Source organism: Oncorhynchus keta, chromosome 10 (assembly GCF_023373465.1).
Source record: "Oncorhynchus keta strain PuntledgeMale-10-30-2019 chromosome 10, Oket_V2, whole genome shotgun sequence".
Lineage (NCBI taxonomy): Eukaryota > Metazoa > Chordata > Actinopteri > Salmoniformes > Salmonidae > Oncorhynchus > Oncorhynchus keta.
The window spans coordinates 44516444-44540401 of NC_068430.1; the positions used below are offsets into that span (position 1 = coordinate 44516444).

At 42.9% G+C, this 23958-nt stretch overlaps 2 protein-coding genes across 4 annotated transcripts in view; both read right to left on the reverse strand.

Moving 5' to 3' along the window:
• Nucleotides 1-6249: 6249 nt before the first annotated feature.
• On the reverse strand, nt 6250-10262 carry LOC118389529 (acidic mammalian chitinase-like). Its single transcript, XM_035779427.2, has 12 exons — nt 10196-10262; nt 9548-9614; nt 9373-9402; nt 8902-9106; nt 8744-8800; nt 8348-8513; nt 8011-8135; nt 7665-7788; nt 7277-7459; nt 7034-7150; nt 6800-6926; nt 6250-6662 (listed from the first exon to the last, which is right to left on the reverse strand). Exons 2-12 carry the CDS (start codon nt 9570-9572, stop codon nt 6454-6456), a joined length of 1368 nt encoding a protein of 455 aa, XP_035635320.1. The 5' UTR covers nt 9573-9614; nt 10196-10262; the 3' UTR covers nt 6250-6453.
• A 3075-nt stretch (nt 10263-13337) lies between these two features.
• The window catches only part of LOC118388821 (contactin-2-like), an 89076-nt gene continuing 78455 nt past the window's right edge, over nt 13338-23958 (reverse strand). For all 3 annotated transcript variants that reach the window (XM_052527105.1, XM_035778308.2, XM_052527106.1), the window contains 11 exons: nt 23765-23892; nt 23397-23572; nt 20978-21098; nt 20553-20711; nt 20224-20444; nt 19858-20092; nt 19557-19672; nt 18679-18865; nt 17640-17752; nt 17017-17185; nt 13338-15509 (listed from right to left, as the gene is read on the reverse strand). In XM_052527105.1, the coding sequence (XP_052383065.1) occupies nt 15400-15509; nt 17017-17185; nt 17640-17752; nt 18679-18865; nt 19557-19672; nt 19858-20092; nt 20224-20444; nt 20553-20711; nt 20978-21098; nt 23397-23572; nt 23765-23892 (1735 nt within the window). In that variant the 3' untranslated portion in view covers nt 13338-15399. The remainder of the gene's footprint in view (nt 15510-17016; nt 17186-17639; nt 17753-18678; nt 18866-19556; nt 19673-19857; nt 20093-20223; nt 20445-20552; nt 20712-20977; nt 21099-23396; nt 23573-23764; nt 23893-23958) is intronic.

Here is a 23958-nt window from a genome sequence, read left to right on the forward strand (position 1 = left end):
TGAACATACTTTGGTGCGAAAAGTGTAAATCAATCCCAGAACAACAGCAAATGACCTTGATGCTGGAGGAAACGGGTACAAAGGTATCTATATCTATATCCACAGTAAACAAGTCCTTTATCGACATAACTTGAATGGCCGCTCAGCAAGGCATGTTGTGTGGGTGCTTTGCTGAAGGAGGGACTGGTGCATTTCACAAAATAGATGGCATCATGAGGTAGGAAAATTAGTATTGGTAGGAAAATTCTGTGGATATATTGAAGCAATATCTCAAGACATTAGTCAGGAAGTTAAAGCTTGGTCTCAAATGGGTCTTGCAAATGGACAATGACCCCAAGCATAGTTCCAAAGGTGTGGCAAAGTGGCTTAAGGACAACAAAGTCAAGGTATTGGAGTGGCAATCACAACACCCCGACCTCAATTCCATAGAAAATTTGTTGGCAGAATTGAAAAGCGTGTGCGAGCAAGGAGGCCTACAAACCTGACTCTGTTACACCTTCTCTGTCAGGAGGAATGGGCCAACATTCACCCAGCGTATTGTGGGAAGCTTGTGGAAAGCTACCTGAAACGTTTGACCCAAGTTAAACAATTTAAAGGCAATGCTACTAAATACTAATTGAGTGTATGTACACTTCTGACCCACTGGGAATGTGATTAAGGAAATTAAAGCTGAAATAAATCATCCTCTCTACTATTATTCTAACATTTCACATTCTTAAAATAATGTGGTGATCCTAACTGACCTAAGACAGGTAATTTTTACTCGGATTAAATGTCACGAATTGGAAGTGAAAGGAAGTGAAAAACTGAGTTTAAATGTAGTTGGCTAAGGTGTATGTAAACTTCTGACTTCAACTGTAAATGACAACATTTACAAATCCCTTACTACTGCTGAGACTACTGATTAGAGTAATAGAAAACAGAGGTGCAACAACCTTTAGTAGCTGTCTGTCAATAAATATGAAAGCCTTATGAAAGCCTTGCAGTGTTGCATTTGTTTTGTTCTTTTTTATTACATTGACTTGAATAGAATTTCTTTTTTTTTTTCAATATCTAAATAACAAAACAGTTACTTTGGTGTCTATTTGTAATATCCTTAAATTGTGCGCCCTTCATTAAAACATTGAATGAACACTCAACTTCAGTCCCTGTGGGATGCATTTTGCTGTGTACAGGGCTGCATTGTGGCTGCAAACAAACAGCACATTTATCCCATTAGACGTTGTTGGTTATAATGAGAGAAATCAATATCACCATGCAGAAGTGTTCACATAAACAACTATATTTTTTGGTACCCTCATTACTGGGATTTACACTGAGATGTCATTGAAACTTCTTTATTGCATTGTCATTACATTTACATTTAAGTCATTTAGCAGACGCTCTTATCCAGAGCGACTTACAAATTGGTGCATTCACCTTATGACATCCAGTGGAACAGCCACTTTACAATAGTGCATCTAAATCTTTTAAGGGGGGGGGGGGTTACTTTATCCTATCCTAGGTATTCCTTAAAGAGGTGGGGTTTCAGGTGTCTCCGGAAGGTGGTGATTGACTCCGCTGTCCTGGCGTCGTGAGGGAGTGTGTTCCACCATTGGGGAGCCAGAGCAGCGAACAGTTTTGACTGGGCTGAGCGGGAACTGTACTTCCTCAGTGGTAGGGAGGCGAGCAGGCCAGAGGTGGATGAACGCAGTGCCCTTGTTTGGGTGTAGGGCCTGATCAGAGCCTGGAGGTACTGAGGTGCCGTTCCCCTCACAGCTCCGTAGGCAAGCACCATGGTCTTGTAGCGGACGCGAGCTTCAACTGGAAGCCAGTGGAGAGAGCGGAGGAGCGGGGTGACGTGAGAGAACTTATTACCTGCTAATTAATGCTTTTTAGTTTCTTTGGGAATGATTTGATTGAAATTAAGTGCCATTTGCACATATGGTAACATGTAATAATAATACGGATTCTATTGAATTATATATTTTTTCAACCCAAATGCCTCATCCTTCTAAACTGTAGCATAAATGAATTAGCCACTATGACCTCATTCGGAATCCATTTAAATCATGTAAACAGAACGTGTGCTATCTACGCTGATGTGCAAAACATTAGGAACACCTGCTCTTTCCATGACATAGAATGACGGACCAGGTGAATCCGATTGAAAGCTATGATCCCTTACTGTTGTCTCTTGTTAAATCCAATTCAATCAGTGTAGAGGAAAGGGAGGAGACAGGTTAAATAAGTATTTTTAAGCCTTGATACAATTGAGACATGGATTGTGTATATCTGCCATTCAGAGGGTGAATGGGTAAGACAAAATATTTAAGTGCCTTTGAACAGGGCATGGTAGTAGGTGACAGGCACACTGGTTTGAGTGTGTCAACACTGCTGGATTTTTCCCACTCAACAGTTTCCCCCGTGTATCAAGAATGTTCCACCACCCAAAGGACATCCAGCCAACTTGACACGACTGTGGGAAGCACTGGAGTCAACATGAGCCGGCATCCCTGTGGAACACTTTCAGTCCGACTAATTAGCGCTGTTCTGAGGGGAAAAGGGGCTGCAAATCAATATTAGGAAGATGTTCTTAATGTTTTGTACACTAAGTGTATGTGCAGACATCCGGGAAGTAATAATAATGCAGCACTTTGGATAAAGGCATGACGCTTATTACTCTCCTGATGGCCATTATCTGAGGATAAGTGTTGGCAATGTAAACCACAGCATACACTCTGACTGCTCTGCTACTGTCACACCCTGACCATAGTTTGCTTTGTATGTTTCTATGTTTTGGTTGGTCAGGGTGTGATCTGAGTGGGCATTCTATGTTGGATGTCTTGTTTGTCTATTTCTATGTCTGGCCTGATATGGTTCTCAATCAGAGGCAGGTGTTAGTCATTGTCTCTGATTGGGAACCATATTTAGGTAGCCTGTTTGGTGTTGGGTTTTGTGGGTGATTGTTCATGTCTCTGTGTTTGCACCAGATAGGGCTGTTTTTGGTTTTCACGGTTCTTGTTTTGTTAGTCTGTTCATGTGTAGAGTCTTTATTAAAGAACCATGAATAGAAACCACGCTGCATTTTGGTCCGCCTCTCCTTCACCTCAAGAGAACCGTTACAGCTACTATGACCATGGGAGCGCAGTTTTTATTTGGCATGTTTTCTGGAAAACATCCAGGTTTGTTGAAATTAAAATATATAATGTTGCTTTATTTTTTTTGTCTATGGTATTAGAAATGACTTGGTAAACTGATAGTAAAATAACATTATGGACGTTTGCATCATCTTGTGTGAGATTACTTGACCCCCTAACAATGTGAAGTTCTCTGAGACCAAGTGGAAAGTGCTAAACTACAGTTGTAGTGATTCTAACACATTCTTATACTGTATGTCTATGGTTGTATTTGCAGAGGGAGAGGGGCCGTTGACCAAATGCTTAATATATGCAGTTTAATCATAGCTAATAAAAGTGACAAGCTGACATTAGTGTATGTGCTTTAGTGCCATGACATGCAAGATTTGTTTCCACCATGAATCACGGGTAACGGGTTGAAATATTACAGCACTCTTCAACTTCATGTAAAAATACAAACATTTTACATATCAAATCAAATTTACTTATATAGCCCTTTGTACATCAGCTGATATCTCAAAGTGCTGTACAGAAACCCAGCCTAAAACCCCAAACAGCAAGCAATGCAGGTGTAGAAGCACGGTGGCTAGGAAAAACTCCCTAGAAAGGCCAAAACCTAGGAAGAAACCTAGAGAGGAACCAGGCTATGTGGGGTGGCCAGTCCTCTTCTGGCTGTGCCGGGTGGAGATTATAACAGAACATGGCCAAGATGTTCACAAATGACCAGCATGGTCAAATAATAAGGCAGAACAGTTGAAACTGGAGCAGCAGCACGGCCAGGTGGACTGGGGACAGCAAGGAGTCATGTCAGATGGTCCTAGGGCTCAGGTCCTCCGAGAGAAAGAAAGAGAGGAGAGAATTAGAGAACGCACACTTAGATTCACACAGGACACCGAATAGGACAGGAGAAGTACTCCAGATATAACAAACTGACCCTAGCCCCCCGACACATAAACTACTGCAGCATAAATACTGGAGGCTGAGACAGGAGGGGTCAGGAAACACTGTGGCCCCATCCGAGGACACCCCGGACAGGGCCAAACAGGAAGGATATAACCCCACCCACTTTGCCAAAGCACAGCCCCCACACCACACCATCTTCAACCACCAACTTACCATCCTGAGACAAGGCTGAGTATAGCCCACAAAGATCTCCGCCATGGCACAACCCAAGGGGGGGGGGGGCGCCAACTCAGACAGGATGACCACATCAGTGAATCAACCCACTCAGGTTTATTTATTTAAAAAAAAATATATATATTTTACCTTTATTTAACCAGGCAAGTCAGTTAAGAACACATTCTTATTTTCAATGACGGCCTGGGTTAACTGCCTGTTCAGGGGCAGAACGACAGATTTGTACCTTGTCAGCTCGGGGGTTTGAACTCGCAACCTTCCGGTTACTAGTCCAACGCTCTAACCACTAGGCTACGCTGCCGCCCCGGCAGGGACGGCACTAGGCTACGCTGCCCCCCTTCCAGGGACGGCATGAGAGAGCCCCAGTAAGCCAGTGACTCAGCCCCTGTAATAGGGTTAGAGTCAGAGAATCCCAGTGGAAAGAGGGGAACCGGCCAGGCAGAGACAGCAAGGGCGGTTCATTGCTCCAGAGCCTTTCCGTTCACCTTCCCACTCCTGGGCCAGACTACACTCAATCATATGACCCACTGAAGAGATGATTCTTCAGTAAAGACTTAAAGGTTGAGACCGAGCTTGCGTCTCTGACATGGGTAGGCAGACCGTTCCATAAAATATGTGAGCTTATATACAGTACCAGTCATAGTTTGGACACACCTACTTATTCAAGGGTTTTTCTTAATTTGTACTATTTTCTACGTTGTAGAATAATAGTGAATACATCAAACTATGACATAACACATATGGAATCATGTAGTTACCAAAACAATTGTTACAAATCAAAATATATTTTAGATTTGAGATTCTTCAAAGTAGCCACACTTTGCCTGGGGGGGTGTTTGGTCACTGTCCTGTTGAAAAACAAATGATAGTCCCACTAAGCGCAAACCAGATGGGATGGCGAATCTCTGCAGAATGTTGTGGTAGCCATAATGGTTCAGTGTGCCTTGAGTTAATAATAAATCACAGACAGTGTCACCAGCAAAGCACCCCCACACCATCATACCTCCTCCTCCATGCTTCACAGTGGGAAATACACATGCAGAGATAATCCGTTAACCTACTCTGTGTTGGAACCAAAAATCTCAAATTTGGACTCATCAGACCAAAGGACAGATTTCCAACGGTCTAATGTCCATTGCTCGTGTTTCTTTACCCAACTAAGTCTCTTCTCATTGGTGTCCTTTAGTAGTGGTTTCTTTGCAGCAATTCGACCATGAAGGCCTGATTCACGCATTCCCTTCTGAATAGTTGATGTAGAGATGTGTCTGTTACTTGAACTCTGTGAAGCATTTATTTGGGCTGCAATTTCTGAGTTTGGTAACTCTAATGAACTTATCCTCTGCAGCCAAGTAACTCTGCGTCTCCCTTTTCTTGTGGCGGTCCTCATGAGAGCCAGTTTCATCATAACACTTCATGGTTTCTGCGACTGCACTTGAATAAACGTTCAAAGTTCTTGAACGTTTCCAGATTGGCTGACCTTCATGTCTTAAAGTAATGATGGACTGTCATTCTCTTTGATTATTTGAGCTGTTCTTGCCATAATATGGACTTGGTCTTTGGCCAAATAGGGCTATCCTCTGTATACCCCCCTACCTTGTCACAACACAACTGATTGGCTCAAATGCATTAAGAAGGAAATATATTCCACAATTTAACTTTTAACAAGGCACACCTGTTAATTGAAATGCATTCCCGGTGACTACCTCATGAAGCTGGTTAAGAGAATGTCAAGAGTATGCAAAGCTGTCATCAATGCAAAAGATGTCTACTTTGAAGAATCTCAAATATATTTTGATTTGTATAACACTTTTTTGGTTGCTACATGATTCGATATGTGTTCTTTTATAGTTTTGATGTCTCCACTATTATTCTACAATGTAGAACATAGTAAAATAAAGAAAAACCCTTGAATAAGTAGGTGTGTCCAAACGTTTGACTGGTACAGTATGAAAAACTGACAAGCAAAATTAAACATTCACAATATTGTATTCAGTCTTAGTATGGTATTATTTTTATTTGAGAAAGACAGTAACCCGACAAATAGAAAATGACAAAATGAAAATTAGTATATTTTGTAAAATTTTGCCAGTTGCAGTTCAGGATCAGATCCTAGGATAAGTTATTGCCGTTACAGCTAGTTGTCATTGAAGGTTGTTATAGCATTCGAACTAATTGGTCCTACATAGCTAGCAGTCATTCAGGGCCAGTCACAGCACTTGCAGGAATCAATATAGACGAGGCCGGGCTGGCATCGGTGCAGGTAGGTGTTTCCACGGAAACACTGGAAATAGGTGGTGTTGTCGATGACGTTGACGTACAAGCCATCTGGGCGTCCGGAGCAGAAGCTGAGGATGGGGTCAGGGGTGGTGGTGGGGGCCCGAGTGGTTGTGGGCTTGGGGGCGAAGCCTGGGAGGGAGAAAGGGAAGGAAGGGTGGAGGGAAGAGAGTGGGAGATAAGATTATATAAAAACCTACCTTTAATGTACTTGACTTATGGGTTTATAAAAAAAAAATAGAATTTAACTTCAATGGAACTGAATTTACCCAGAGACTTGCGGAGGTGATTGACAAGAGGGAAGGAACCATCAGCACAGAAAGCACCAGTGAAGTCATCCATGTCCAGTGTCCACACGGAGGCTCCTCCCAGGTTCTTGTTCCTCAGCCAATGGACCTGATGGAGCAAAAGGGGACAAAGACAGATGTGTAAACATGGACATGGGTATATAGAGAACTTGATTGATTGATGGATCAATTGACTGAGATGTTCCTGGCATGCACCTTGGCAGCGTAGCTCTCCTTGTTGTCATAGCCCACCCAGGAGCTGCCCTGGACAGCATAGGGGACCTTCTGCTCATCAATCCACCCAACAGTGGCGCTGGAGGTGAAGGCGCAGACCTGGGAGGAGAGAGAAGCATCCTGTTAGCTAATGACAAACAAACACATAAACAAACAAACAACACAATATAACATAGTGTTTTGAGATCCATGGCCTGTATGCTTTGAGTTTGAGAAAAAGTGCACCTCGTAGTAGGACCAGTATCCTGCTTCGCTTGTGAATGGGCCGGCGTCAGCAGGGCCTTTGGCGGGGGCTCCCAGGCCAGTGTTGGTGGTGGTGAGACGGTAGGTGCGGCCATAGGTGGGGAAGCTCATCAACAGCTTCTCAGCAGGGGCACCGTTGTCCAGCCAGTAGGTGATGGCAGAGTCCTAAATCACATGGACAGGTGGTTAGGACAAGGCAGCGAAGTTGAAGGACATCAACACCAATATTTCCTATATGTAAATAGTTTATTTACAAGTTTCCTTTATATAATCATGGTCAATAACACAATGGTTTACAAGTACTTCCTGGTTTAATACTCAGCATGGAATAGAATCAATCCTAATAAAACCAAGTGTGTGTTAGTCTTACGACGTTGAAGTCGTAGTGTGTCACTGAGTCGTGACTGCTGCGGTACAGGGGGCTGTTGTGTCCGGTTGCTTTCTCCCAGTGTCCGTGAAAGTCATAGGTCATCACATTGATGAAGTCCAGAGAGCTGCAGAGACATAAAGAGACAAGTATATGGAGTATAGCGTGCCTGTTGAGTTTGTAAGATTCATGAATTGGATGTATGGTGTTATTCTCTATTATAAGGTTTTCCTTCATTGACTCATTTGTCTTTTTTAGATCAAATGTAATTTACCCCAACTCTGGTTTAAAATCATTTCAAAATGTGTTTGACGAATGTCTCTTTCACCCTCAGTCACATGCTGCCTACCTGGCGATCTGGGCCACCTCGTAGCTGGAGTTGATGGTGGGCCTTAAAGCAGCCACGCTGGCAGACAGCAGCAGCTGGGTTAGCTTGGTGTCTTTGGCATCGTCCATAAAGGCCTTCTGCAGCTCCTGTAAAGCCATACAGAAACATAACGTTCTGACAGAAAGTAATATAAACTATTTGGCCCTTCAGGCTGAGCTAACCCCTTCAGCAGGTGGTAGATCGCTATACAACCATACATAGTCCCAGAAAATTAAAGTAACACATTGAAAGATATTGGTGCAAATCCTCACTCATGTTATAACTGTCAGTAAAAAAAAAAGGTTCTGTGCAAGCTTACCCTGACGAGCTCGGTGAACCTCTTCCTGTCTCCGTTGGGGCTGCCGTTCTGAGTGGGGTACTCCCAGGCCAGGTTGAGACCATCAAAGTTGTGGGAACGCAGGTAGTTGATGGCTGACTTGATGAAGGCCTGGCGGCTCTCAGGTTTGGACACCATGCCGATGAATCTGGAGGGGGAAGGAGACATAATTTAACCATTATTCTGGTTGTGAGCCTATATGAAAGGACTGAAACCCAACAGACACAGCAGTCCTCCAGATTAGGACAAAAACCGGGAAACACTATGATAATTATAATTTATTTCTCAGGTGCTGGGTGCAAAAAGACAAATCTGCCTTATGTGGAATTGCGCAATATAATATCGTTATCAACCAATAAGAATCATCACTAGACTTACGGGCTGAGTCCATTGACTGTGCCTCCGACAGAAAGCAGAGTCTTCAGCATTGGGTTCCTGCGGATCAGCGAGATAAGATGAGGAGTCAAACCTAGTGTTCATTATGGAGTTATCAACTAAGGCCCAACTCTCACTGAAGTACACCCAGAGTCACTCACACGTTCTTCAGGTTGTTGAGGCTGATGTATAATGTTTCGTCGTTCCACTCGATGGGGGCGACCTGGTTGAAACTGTTGATGGTGGCCAGGCCGTAGACCACATGGGTGCAGAGGAAGGGGTCGATGTTCTCAGGGGTGAATTTCCCACTGCTGGGGCGGTACTGGGCCCAGTTGGTCATGTGGCAGACCAGTTTGGTGGAGGCGGCTGAAGGTAGGTAGAGAAGGAAAACTATTCAGAGACAGAAGTTCACATTGACCTTTTGGGGTACCTTAAAATAGCGGGCTGGACATTGTGTTCGTTGGGATGCTCTCTTTATTATTCCAAATGCTTATGGGGGATCTGTGGTTTTTGATGGGATTGCCAAGCATTTTGAGTATGAGCCACAGAATTATTTAGAGATAAATTATATATTCTATGGTCTAAACATTTCAAGTGAGAATTGTAAAAAGGTTGATGAGGGAAATGCTTACCAATCTGCACCATCAGCAGAAGGCCCAGACCTGAGGAGAGATGACAATGTTTTCATACACTGAATGACCCAGGCCCAGAGGATCATATTGAAGAATAATGATAAGAATATGATGAGGATGATGATAGGGATTATAATGACCGAAGAAGCCTGCAAGCATAGGGAGTCTGTGGTACCTGCAAGCACAGTGAGTCTGGCCATTGTGTTGTGAAATCAAGTCGGTTATCCTTAGAAACAATGTACCTGTATAAATAAATACAAAATATGACATAAATGCATGAATAGACACACATTTTGTAATTTTTTTACATTTTTTACAAATGTAAGTCTGTTGCATGCATCCAGATGTAGGATCTTAAGTTGATCACTCTTTTACTACTGATAATTTTCCTGCACAGCAGGAAATTGAACCTTCTGGTGTATTTCAGGTGTAAAAAAGCTTCTAAAGTTTGTAATTTCTACCTTGAAATTTCAGAATTATTTGCCGTAGTGAAAAATGTATGTATCCCTACGAAAAATATCCTTTAATTATAATTCACATAATAATTCACATTTCCTGTTGCTGCAGGATTATTTCCCTACTGTAGCAAACTGGCTCAAATGAATATCCTACATCTGTACACACACTCATTCACTGTTAGCAAACCTCCTCGATCTATTTACATGCAATTCACAAGTTAATTAATAAACACACCTTCATCACCATGTCATCCGTGATAAGTAAGGTGCAATATAGTAGGGATATTACCTCTGATATCACAAGCAATGTTACATAAATGAATATAAAGTTACATATTAGATACAATACATGAATACCATATTACCTTTCTCCACCAGTGACAGAGGGAGAGTTCCTACAGTAGCTGTGCTGTGTTCTTGCTGATTTATACTTCTCATTTTCCCTAATAATAATTGGTACCAAAGTGCAAGTGATAAGATTCCTGAGTAATCCGGGAAGTGGGAGACGAACTGATTACCTAATAGATTAAATTACACACACTAGGTAAAATGGCAAGTATTATGACTTACTTGAAAAGGGGATATTCATGCTGCTAGGTCACAACTGACATAATAAAGCAATCTAATATGATCATGCTACATCTGCCATGCAAATTCAACAGTGGTAAGGAAATAAAAAACACAGTGGAACAAGCATGATTTAAATACAATCCCAAGGTGTTTATTGAGTAATATTTACAAGTGCCATACCTCCCCTTCACTCTCCCATTTAATCACAGATTTAGAAGGGCCCAATGGTATCAGAACATTTCAACATTTCAGCCCATCCAGCTGACAGACAAAACACATCCTAGCAAACAGGTTGCCCTTAACCACTGATACAGGGACATATTTGTTTTCATCCCTTTACGGTTCAGGTTATGATTCCTAGATCTGTGGTTAAGGGCAAGCTCTACCTCAATAGCCATTGTAGCTTCCACCAGGAAGTGTGATTTGAACCGACTTCTTGAAAATGACACAGAATATTCAGAGAACAGGGGTTTGAAAATATGTCACCTTAGTATTACAGAGATGCTGTAAGATGATAATTACTTTTAATGGGTCTTTAGCCGATGGGAACTTTGCATATAAAAAGCGTTAACAAAAACATTCACACACACACATACACAAATGAGCTAGCAAATGAGCTAGCATTATGCAAATAAGCTAGCATTAAGTACATAACCAAAAAGGCAGTGTTTCCAATGTTTCCCATTGGGTTAGAAACCAAGCAAGGGCAGAGCACGTGTACTTGTGAGTCTTTCAGGCCTATACCAGTGCTGGGTGAAAAAGGAACAACACTAGCCACCAGAGAGTAAGCAATTTTAGCAGTACAGCACCGCACAGTATCTACAGACCGATGATGAGTGAGATCCAGTGTATATGTATCTCTTTACTACAATAACTCCTATCCTGCTCTTGAGGGAACATAGGCTGCTTTCCCAGTTGGCGGCTCTATCAGTTTATCTTGAACATTATTGAACAGCTAGATGAGATATAGTGTATAGTGATCTCCGAGCTGGGTGATCCAGTGGCTTACAGCATTTACCGGCCATCTGTGAGACCCTGCAGTTGCTGCCACATGGAGGAGAATGAGATATCATATCACCAGCAACGTTTGACTACAGTTTGACAGGCAGGTTGAAAGAGAGCCAAGTTGACTCCCTTGTCCTGCAGTTTCGTATAGCCAGCCGGTAGTACCAGTCACACCTCCACTGTCTTCAACTACGAAGTGTGAGTTTGAGTTCCCCCCCCCCAAGGAAGTCATCACTGCAAGACATCTGGATATTTCACGTGTTTTTAAGCTGCCCTCTTTCTTCTAAGGTACATTGAGCCACGTACAAAAACAGTTTATAAAACACAACACTCCTAATCCAATATAAAATGACCCTGAACACCGTCAGGCACAGGGTTAAGTGGCTTCGCCCACTAAAATCAAAACAACATCATTGGTCTAAACATAAAAACTGTCCGGTGGGGACTAGTGTGGTGCTGAATATGTCTATGTATTATAAAAGCAACACTACTGTCACTACTGGGGCACTCTGGGTATACACGTTGACAAAAAATGCTCTCTTCAACCTAAAGGGTTATTTGAATGTCCCCATATGAGAACCCTTTGAAGAACTATTTTTGATTCCTGGGAGAACCCTTTTGGTTCCAGGGTTCTACTTGGAACCCAAAAGGGTTATCCTACGGGGACATGGGAAGAACCCTTACGGAACCCTTTTTTTCAAAGATTGTACTGGTGTTGCTGCTGTACTAACAGATTGTCATCAACATGTTTCATGTCCAGAGTGTGTTTGTATCTTGCTCATTCTGATGTCGACAATCAATCGATGTCTGTGTAAGAGAGTCAATAACATCATAATAACTTCTATACAGTTGTGGGCACAACAAAGTGAGATGTAGCTGACAACCAAACAACACCAGAAAAACCATCATCCAACCACTTTACTCAACAAACCTTTTTCACCTCTCAGACTTTTACAAATAACAAAACACAATATGATTTTGGCTTCTCCAGACCGCTTGCAAACCACAAAAAGTATTGTTTGATTCCTAAGCTCCTGAGATGTATCGAAATCATGAGCTAACAATGACAATTTATGAGGAACCACAAACCCTGAAGTGCCGCAAAACGTCTTGATACCTTGCACTGTTCTACTGCATAGAACAACATGTAGCAGCAGAACTGTACTGCCACTGGCCAACCTGCCTATGAATGTTTCAGAGCAACCAGAAATGAAAAATAAACAAATAAATAAAACAAGAGACAAAATACAGTAGTTGCCATTTTGTTTCCTGTTGCCTAAGCTTCATCTACCGGTAGTTATATTCAGAACAGACACACTGTGTTAAAATGGCCGTTTACCATTGAACTACTTGACTATGCCCAAAATCAATAGTTCAAGGTATTATACAGAACACACATTCCACAGACTTTACAGGTGCAAAGGGGTATCAAATATGGAAAAAGAATATCCACTGTTCAAATGCTGCCATGGTTTTAATATACAGTGGCAATAGGCTTGAGTGGTTGACATGTTAGTATTGTAACTTTGGGAACATCTAAACAGTGTGTGGGTATTATCCTGGCTTTCCACCCAAATCAATCCCACAGGGGCTTCATGATTAACTAGCAGACGCGGGTATGTTCCATAGATGACATATCCTTGCAGTGAACTCTCCTCAGACAGGCAGTGTTTATGGCAGAAGTGTTGCATGATTAACAGTTAATGAACAACATGACATGTAAGAGGTGAACGATAACACTGTACTTTGTGATCAGTCTTCAGTACCTGCTTTCATCGTTTTATCGCAACTATTGCCATTGCGAAAGGCTCATCTTACACTTCGGCATAGATGGGTTTCATAACCTACCCAAAAACACTGAATTGAAATTGTTTTCCATTTGTGTCTGAATCTTCTAAACAATGCAGGCACAAAAAAAAAGTGTAAACACAGAACTGATAAATATCTTTATAAAGTTGAGTTCCCAACATGAACATAAAGGTAAACATTCATTTGGACGAGTGAAGTTATTCATTCAGACGCTGTCACCGCCATAACTACATCACATAAAACAAACAAACCAACACACAGGCAGAAAATCCTAGGACGAGACAAAAAAGTTGTGTCATAAGAAAGTAAGCATGCGTCCATTCACAGGGAGTTCAATTTGAAGTAGACTTCCTGAAGAGCCATGAGATGTATGAATGAGGTCACTGTTTAATCCCCCCTTCATCTTATTCAAGAGACAAAGAGTTGGTCAGTGTCTGAGTGCACCAGAGATGTCTACTGTTCTGTATGTACACATTATGTTCTACATACAGAAGATAAGTTGGGTGACATATAGTGCTAAGCGATTAACCAAAATGTTATTTTTTGTTTTTTAATTAACTAACTGACCAATGTCGGTTCAATTATTTGAATTCCATGTATTTTTAGTTTTTTTTACTGTAAGCTCAATGCACTGTTTCTCAACAAAGAAATCAGATCAAGCGCAAACTGTGATGTAGTAGGGAGATGTAGTTTTCAACAGCCCAATATTCTATATAGTTTACTGCAGAAAATGTGGTAATTAACTATAATGACCATAATCCATTGCGTGCCTACTTGTCCGGTCAAGTTTGTGGAGCAGATACTCTCTACCCAACAATACAAGTGTTTGATAGTTGGTATTCAGCAGTCATAAAAGTATGCCTTCTTTACTTGGAAGAACTAATAAAATAGTGATTTCGTCAGACAACGCAGGCAGCAGCTCTATAGAGCCAGGTAATATATAGGATGACTCATTGGGGAGCACAGAGATAGTAGGCTGGCTGGCTGCAACTGCATGAGCAGAGATGAGACAATGTCTTGGATTTTTTTTTAAAAGGGCCCAATCAGATCTGCTTTAGCCAACATCCGCAAAACTGATGTTTTGACAGTGTAGTAGGTAGAACTGTGTTAGAGCTGTCAAATCCCCAAGCAGCTCCCGGCATTATACCTAAAGTGGACATTACCATTGGCTGCAATGAGTCGCAATAAGAGAAATCACATGCAGCCTTGATTACAAATTTGAACACTAGAATGTGAGATGTAATCTACAGCTTGATTAGTCTGATGGAAATCCTTATTATTTAAGTTGAATGATTTTACAATTTCAGTGTAATTATTTCTACATAGCCTACACTTTCTTATTCGGAACTTCTAACGCAAATGGGGCGGGTGTAGCTTCGTGACGATGATCACCAGAGCAGCTGCTCACCGATTTGACTGCAGTACAGTTTCACCCCTGACACCTCCAAAACATCCACCCGCATGGGTGTCTGCTAGTGCCAGTTACTGCTTGATCTGATTGAATCTAGTCCGAAGTTATCAAATAAAACAAATGTATACATACACAACAGACATATTTTATTAATAAAGTAATGTGAATGGTTAATAAGAGATACGCAGTATTGGGTCGTCACTACCATCATGGGGCTTTAAAAAAAATGTTTCTGTGTTATTACAGCATTCAACCCACATTATGCATAGTGCATTTATTGTAAAAAAAAAACTACATTGAAACCGAAAACCATTTTTTACATTTTTTAAACTACACGAAACTGAACCGACTTCAGAAAGCACGACTGACATACGCTATCGAGCTTAGGGTTCATAGCAGAGTAGGGGAAGCCAGGAGACATGGCGAGTGTGACGAATTGCCCTGCTGCTGTGAAGGAGGACAAAAGCCTCTCGTATCCCCATAAGGCATGGTTCTAATGACACCAATGTAATTGACAATCAGGTAGTCTGACCCCTCCCTTAAAACCCATAGACACACACACTTAAAAAATGTCCCGGTTTGATGTTCTTATAAAAAGAAGAATAAAATAACAATTTTAATTCCCCCATCCCCCTTGCTTCAAAATATTACCCCACACACCCTTGTCCACCTGATCAAAATACCCTCCCCGCCACAACAAAACAATAGATAGGTGAATCTGAACAATAGGCTTTACACCATAACTATGACACAATGTCCAGGGACTGGCGGAGATCACAGGTCCAGTAAGCCAATAAGAGTGAGGGAGAGTGTGGCGGTGAGAAGGAGGGGAGCATGATTGGACCATGGGGATCTTGCTTGGTTCTGCACCATCATTCCAGTTCCTGTTTGAGAGAAAGAGAGCGACAGAGCGAGAGAGAGAGAGGTGGGGTGGGGTGAGGGGGTCAGAATTGCAGACATGATCTAGTACAGTATTATCCCAACAGTTGCCTACTTGCCTCCTTGGCTTTTTTGAGGAGTCACAGCTAGGGTCTCAGAATAGTGAAAGACAGGTCCTAATATGGAGCACAATGGAAATACTAATTGACTCACTTAAACCTGTCTCTCTGACTGGCTAAAACAGCTCTATTGTGTTCTAATTTTAAGCAGTCTTAAAGGTGACACAACATAATTGAGAGCAAGTCTAGGAAGCGGTAGATCTGTTCTATGTGCTCTATTTCTAAGCTTCCACTTTCAGTTTTGTACACCAGCTTTAAACAGCTGAAAATACAATATTTTTGGTTATATAAAATATATTTCACAGCGATTTTGATGGAACAATGATTCTCTACACTATACTTGCTTGTTTTGTCACATAAACTGACATTTTTGCAAATAGGAAATGATGGAGCGATTTCTGCATAGGTCAAATTTAAGCAGAATCTAAGTACTAATGTGTATGTGGTGCCGGCGCACACGTGTGTACAGTACAGATGTAGGATCTTAATTTGATCACTCTTTTGTTGCTGAGCTGTTTCCGCACTAACACACGGTTATATTAACAGTATTCTACTTTTCACGTAGCCTAGTTTTGACCAGATATCACCGATCAAGCAACATTAAGGACTAAATGTTCAAATCCTGCTACTACAGGATTATTTTGCTGAGACAAATTACGATCTTTCATCTCTATGTGCATGTCTGCGTGCACTAATACAGAGCCCAGTGAGGTAACCCCCCCATTAACCCTCACTGCCTCTCACTAAACCCCGTCACTCAGTGACAAACCTCAACTTCCATCAGCAGCATATCAACCTCACAGGCAGATGTCGTGTGTGGCCGCCAGATGATACAAAACACTAATTAGTCCCTCTTGGTTCAAATGAGCACTTATGCTCTTGTACCCTTCTGCGTGTGACAGCTAGCTAATCCTGTTAGCCTCAGGCCATGCTAGCTGTTGGCGGTAGACTCGGTGAAGAACAGGAGGAGAGATTTGGATTATTTCCTCCTGTAGTGAGTTCTAGTCACAGCAGGAGTGGTGTTGCTGCTAGGCAAGTCTCAGGTGGGGATGTAACTTAAACCTGACACAAAACCTTGCCTGGATAAGCTCTGGGGCTATGTGGTGCGTGATTGAAAAACATGTGTTGTGCCGAAGTCTCCCTTCCATCAAACCTCAGTGTCAGTGGCTACGTCCCTATTACAATCTCCTTCCTCCCAAAAGGTGCAATTGTTCACTTCCCTTCACTGATTTGAAAGGAAATGACTGGCATATAAATATGGTGGAAATTCCCTTTAAGTATAGCCCATCCTTCCACCAATCCAATGCTTTTAGATTTGTGGGAAGTAGCGAATGAATGTACACTTCAGGAAGAAGGTGATATTATTGCGACATACCCAGTCAGTCTGTCTCACCTGAGTCGCGGGAAACAATGGTCTCGTGTGCGGCTCCGTCTCCTCCCTCCCCCCAGGAGCGTATCTCCAGGACCACATAGCCGTTGTCTTTGGGTAGTGGCAGGGTGACGGACGTCTTCCCCTTGTCCAGAACCTTCAGTGCAGACTGGCCCTCATGCTTATACAACACCTGAAAGAAGAGAGAGGGAGGGAACCGCTTCATTTCAGATTCTGACAAACTGTACAGAGGAAATCAGTTATTTCATGTTTTTCCTTTGCCCCTTTGTTCAATGTTTGTTGAAGTATTTTTGGTTTAATTAAGAAGCTAATGTTTCTATCCCTTTTCTTTTTTTTTCTCTCTGCACACTATCGCATTATAAAAACAATAAATGATTGTTAATGTTATCTGTTGATGATATGCCGTATCATGCTCTAAGAGTTTTATTGCTCTGCAAATCGGATTACTTACAGAAGTAGCTCATTATGATTTATCCAAACAGCATGAATCATTTTGACCGCCTATCTCCTTTCCCTTCACACATTTGAACATTCTTTTAAACATTTTGACCGTGCATTTGCAATATGACAAACACATATCCACCTGCACACACACACACCTCTCCTTCAAAACAGACGCCACTCACCTTGTAGCCCAGCACAGCTGATTCGTTGCCGAGGGCCTTGACATGATCCCACCTCACAGTTACCCATGAGCCATCAGTCTTCCAGAACACGTTGCCAGGGGGGCGATTAGGAGCTGTTGACATAAAAGAACAGACAACAACTTACTGGCCGGTCTCTCACCTTCTGAAACTTACTTGATCAAGACATGACCAGAAAGTTATTGAGGAATTACACTTAGATACTTAATAACTTGGTAATACAAAGGTCTCGTGCACAAATTATAGATACAGCAACGTTATGATCCAAACTGTAACCGAACTGCAAACTAAAAGGCATGATATCATACATAATATATTAATATAGCCATGTTTGTGCGTGATGTTGATGTTCGTGTGCTCCGAAAGGGTTCGTCAGCTGTCCCCATAGGAGAACCCTTTTTAGTTCCAGAGAGAAGAGAAGAGAGAGGAGAAGATCCTCTGTATCAGGATCTAAATCCCCTACTAGAATCCCTTTATACACTTAAAAGGAAAACTCCACCCTCAAACTATCTTTTGGTATTTGTTTCATCAGTCCATTGTTGATATAGTCCCAAAATGTTTTGTATGTCAGCGATCAAGTTTTCAAGAGATACGACAAAACGCATCTGACAGGCTGCATTTCTGCATTTTAAAAGTGACATATCTTGAAAACATGATTGTGGACATGCAAAACATTTTGGGAACTACAGGGTATATCAATGGACTAATACCCAAATATTTCTTGCCTTTCTTGAAGTCCAGTGCATGCTGGTAGTCAGGTGCATGGTGGATATCTCCCCTCCCAAACACACTGTGTGTTTGAACCCCTGGGGTATTCTCAGCCGGTAGGGACAATCCATCTTATCCCACATGGGAGAACTCATACTTGCACCGCTGGCCTAACCCGGTTATGTCACATCTGATCCCTCGAAGAGGGCTGGGGCCAGGGGACTGAAACAATATTTGAGTGTGTGTGTTTATTATGTCACACATTCAGTACGGTGTGTTGGTGGTGGAAACTCTGTGTGTGTATCCTACATACGTGGTCTCCTGGTAGTGACAGTGGATTTGGGTGAGGCTGGTCCTGTGCCAGCGCTGTTGTAGGCCAGCACGGTAACATGGTACCGGGTGCTGGGTCTCAGTCCTGCCACCCGAGCCTTTGTCTCCAACCCGGCTGTACGCACACGGTCTGCAGCTGCCTCCCGCTCATGCTGACGCCAGTACCGGATCTGTAAACACACATTTTAGTGTGCTGATGCCACCAAGAGTACATCTCCGTGAAAAACTGGGGGCATTCCCCCAAAAAAAGAAACAACCAAATAATTTTTTCGCACAATATACTGTGAGGTAAATATCACTTGAAGGCCCTAAAATGTAAGCATTCTGTTATCTCTTAAACAGTTTCCTTTTAAATGTGTACAATGAACAATAACCAGATTAATGAGCAAAGTTTCCTCCAGCTGCCCTGTCATAACATTAATGACTCTCACTCTGACTCTCCCATTTTTTCCCCTCAGGGTCATCATGATAACCAGCCAGACCTAATCTGCCTGGTCGACGGATCCCAACCAAACAACACATCAAATAAATGAATAAAACCTTTATTAGTCGGGGGATATAAGATATCAAGGCTGAGGAGATGAGGTGAGGTCATCTCCAGGGCAATGTCACTGTTGCCTCAGGATGGTAATAGCATAGCTGTTACCTCAGTTAACTTGCACACCAGTACTGACTGGTTCAGACTGGTTTGAACATGAAGTCTAGATATGGGTCCCAAATTGCATGCTATTCCCTTTATAATGCACAACTTTCGACCAGGGCCCATTGCTTGTCACATTGTTTGGGGTAAATGCACATGTCGGGGTATATCGTATTATATATTTCATGGATGTTCATGTGTATGTTGTGCAGTTCCTTAACCTCGTAACCTCTGAGGATGCCATTGGCGCTGAGGTGTTGGACCGGGTCCCACGACACCTGCATCTCGAACGCCGTCAGAGCCGTGGCGTTGATCCTCGAGGGCGCCACCGTGGGCTCTGCATGGAGGGGCAGGGGTGAAATTAGGGTTGAGGATTATATCCAACACACACAAGTACGATAAACACAGTGAACAAATGTGGTTGGTAACATTTTGTTTTTTGTGTTTTTGTTCGCCCTCTTGTGGCAATGTAGCATAATGTTCCTCATCCTTCTTGTATAACCCAGATCTGTTCTGACTCACCCTCCTCTGCAGAGTGCACCAGGGCAATCTGGCTGAAGGGACCCTCTCCTTTACGGTTGTAGGCTTTGATCTTCACCTCAAATGGGCAGTAGGGGGACAGGCTCTGGTTGGAGTACACATAGCGAGACGACTCCACGTTGGAAACACGCTCCACCACCCATGTCGGAGTGTTCCGCTTCCGGAATGCCAGGATGTAGCCAAAGCCATCTCCGTTCTGGTACTCTCTGGCCATGGGCTGGGATCAGATTCAAACAAAACTTCATGTCAACTTTGACAAAGCTCTCCATCTAACTCTCTCTCTAAAATGCGCACACACACACACACACACTCAGGCATGCGTACACATACACAGACAGACACACTTACGGTCCAGGTGATGATGAGTTCGTTGCGGTCTCCTCCTCCTCCACCTAGTCCACTAGGGGCCACTGTGGGAGCTGCTTGCTGGGTGCGTACGGTGTGAGAGGACATGCTAGGCTCTCCACTACCCAGGATGTTACTGGCGATGACCTGGAACTCATAGTCCATCCAGGGCAACAGGCCAACCACACGAGCCGATTCAGCATTGCCTTCAATGTTAGATGGTTCTGCGGGGGGAGAGGAGTATGGGGAGAGGGAGAGGTCAGGGACTGATTGATTGATACAAAAACATACATTCATATGCACGCGTGCACACACAACGGTGTTCCTCTCACCTGTCCTCATCGTCCTCCATCCGGATGACAGTGGGGAGCAACCCATGATGACATACTTCCCGATGGGGCTGTGGTTGTCATAGCCACGACTCCACCGCAGCTCCGCCGACGTCTCAGCAACGTTCTTCACCACTAAACCACCAGGAGGTCCCGGGGGGCCTGAGGAGAGACCGTTGGAGAATGCATGGTCAGGACATTTATCCAAATTCCTTCATTTACATGCAACTACAAATCCTCACCCAGAAAGTAGTGGACGGAGCTCATTGTGGCCTGGGGATGAAGAGGATTACGCAAGTAAGTAATTAAGTAAAAATCCTCATGAAATGTAGAATCGAAATCCTGCAATGCTGTAACACAAACATTTCATGAGGATGACCATCATAGAAAAAGGACAGGTGAGTTGTTGTGATATGATCGGGTCTTACCTCTGACCACCAGTTTAGCGGAGGCTGAGGCGCTGTCCACCACGGTCTGAGCTGTACAGCTGTATGTACCGGCCTGACTCAGCTGACCACTCACTATCAACAGATCCCCTATGGTCTCCTTCTGTTAGAGAGACAGAGAAAGACAGAGAGAGAGAGAGACAGACAGAGAGACAGACAGAGAAACAGACAGACAGAAATAAAGACAGCGCAAGTAAGAGAAAGACAGAGAGAGAGAGAGAGAAAGAGACAGACAGACAGACAGACAGACAGACAGACAGACAGACAGACAGACAGACAGACAGACAGACAGACAGACAGACAGACAGTGACAGAGACAGAGAAAGAGACAGAGACAGAGACAGAGACAGAGACAGAGACAGAGACAGAGACAGAAAGACAGAGACAGAAAGACAGAGAAAGAGACAAAGAAAGAAAGACAGAAATAGACAGAAAGAGAGAGAGAGAAAGAAAGACAGAAAGAGCGAGACAGAGAGAGAGAGAGAGAAAGAAAGACAGAAAGAGCGAGACAGAGAGAGAGAAAGACAGAGAAAGAGACAGAGAAAAAAATACAGAAAGAGAGAGACAGAGAGACAGAGAGCGTAAGTGAGAGAAAGACAAGCACAAACACAAAGCAAAATGCAGTGCTATCTGGCCCTAAATCGACAGTACACTGTGGCTAAATCAAAACCTTAGAAAAACCTTCACAAAGTACAGACTCCGTGAGCACAGAAAAACCCTGTAGAGGAAAGGCTGTGCAACCACCGCACCACAGCAGAACCTGAGACGTAGCTGCATTTCCTGACAAAATGTAAAAAATATAAAACAATTAGAGTGTAATTTCCCCAAATGTGAAACCCTTATTCGAGGTTTCAAAGACTTCTCTGATGAGAGAAGGCTACCTGTCCTGTTGGGGGAGGACGCAGAGAACTGTGGGTTGGCAGCGCACTACAAACCAATCAACCTGCACATGCACTCCACTGTATGCTTATTGTTATTGTTCAATGTAAGGTTATTTTAACACTTGTTTGTTGTTGTTACTGTTCTCATTTTTATTTTATATTGTAAATATACAAAATAAGCTTTGGCAATATGTACATTGTTATGTCATGCCAATAAAGCACATTGAATTGAAAGACAGAGAGACAGAGAGACAGAGAGACAGAGAGACAGAGAGACAGAGAGACAGACAGACAGACAGACAGACAGACAGACAGACAGACAGACAGACAGACAGACAGACAGACAGACAGACAGACAAATAGACAGAGAAAGAAAGACAGAAATAGACAGAGAAAGAAAGACAGAAATAGATAGAGAAAGAAAGACAGAAATAGACAGAGAAAGAAAGACAGAAATAGATAGAGAAAGAAAGACAGAAATAGACAGAGACAGGGAGAGACAGAGAGACAGACAGCGCAAGTGAGAGAAAGACAGACAGAAAGAGACATATAGAAAGAAAGACAGAGAAAGAGACAGAGAAAGAAAGACAGAAAGAGACAGAGAAAGAAAGAGAGAGACAGAGAAAGAAAGACAGAAAGAGAGAGACAGAGAGCGCAAGTGAGAGAAAGAAAGAGAGAGACGGAGAGACAGAGTGCAAGTGAGAGAAAGAGAGAGAGAGTGCGAAAGAGAGAGTGCGAGAGTGCGAGAGTGTGAGAGAGAGAGAGAGAGAGAGAGAGACAGAGAGACAGAGAGACAGAGAGACAGAGAGTGCAAGTGAGAGAAAGAAAGAAAGAAACAGAGAGAGAGAGAGAGAGAGAGAAAGAGAGAGAGAGCTTGTTCAGAATTAGAGACATACTCAGTAATTGGAGACATGGTCTGCCTGATACAGAGAAACAAGCCAGGTATTCATATAATCACAGTTTCACAGCAGTACTGAAGGTAATTTGAATTCAAATGAAATTCAATTATATCCAACACTCTGCTTTGAAAGTCTATCCCATTATAAGACGACTCCAGTGGCAGTGAAATCATAGTGCTGACCGTAATTTGTTTGGGTCAGGATTATAAACTCTAATCCCCAATAAACCAAGGGGCATGGAAAATGGCAATGTCACATCATCAACATAGAAGTGTTTCATCAGCAAGACGTGAACAGTAGGCTGTGACTCTGCACATTAAATGGACAGTTTCCTTGAAATGGTCTGCAACTTAGATTGAAATGAGGCATATATCTGACTAATGTCTTGTAAATACATACACCCTGATTCATGGTCATTTTCATTAACCCTACTATTCACTCAAAAAATCAGACCAAATGTCTTTTTGATTAAAAAAATCATCTGTTAAGCAATTTGATTCAATTTCAAACGGTTTGATTGAAAATAACCCCAAGTGAACCTGTGGATTTTTTTTGTCTTATTCATCATGACGCACACCCATTCCTGCAGTGGTACATTCTACTGTGGCCTGACTAACTCACCCCCTCCACACGGTGGTACGGTCCGGCGGGGTCCTCCAGGTCCAGCAGAGCTCCGTTATGAGCCCAGGTGAAGGTGAGGTCCATGGTGGGATCATGTGACGCGTGACATTGCAGCGTGACGTTCTCTTCCTGGTTGATGTCAGCGTTGGAGGGAGCTAGGGTGATCTTAGTGGCATCTGGGGAAGAGAGGGGAAGGAGAAAGCGAAGGAGGAGAGTTGGGGAGGAGTGAAACTGTCTTAGAACAAACACTGGTGTTTCAGTGGGTCAGTGTGTGTGTACACGTGTGTAAGAATGTGCATGCCATGTGTGTGCAAATGTGTGTGTGTTTTTGCGTGTGTATGTATGTGTGCATCCATGCTTTTGTGTACCTCTAACTGACAGGTGTCCAGTGCTGTTGGCCTTGCCCAAGTAGTTCTCAGCAAAGCAGGTGTACTTCCCCTCATCTGCCCTGCTGATGTTGTGGATCCACAGGATCCCATCTGGAGTCACTGTCACCCTGGGAGAAGAAGCAGGAAATGTAATCTTTATTATCCCAAATATTTCTATATGTTTGCAGTTTGCA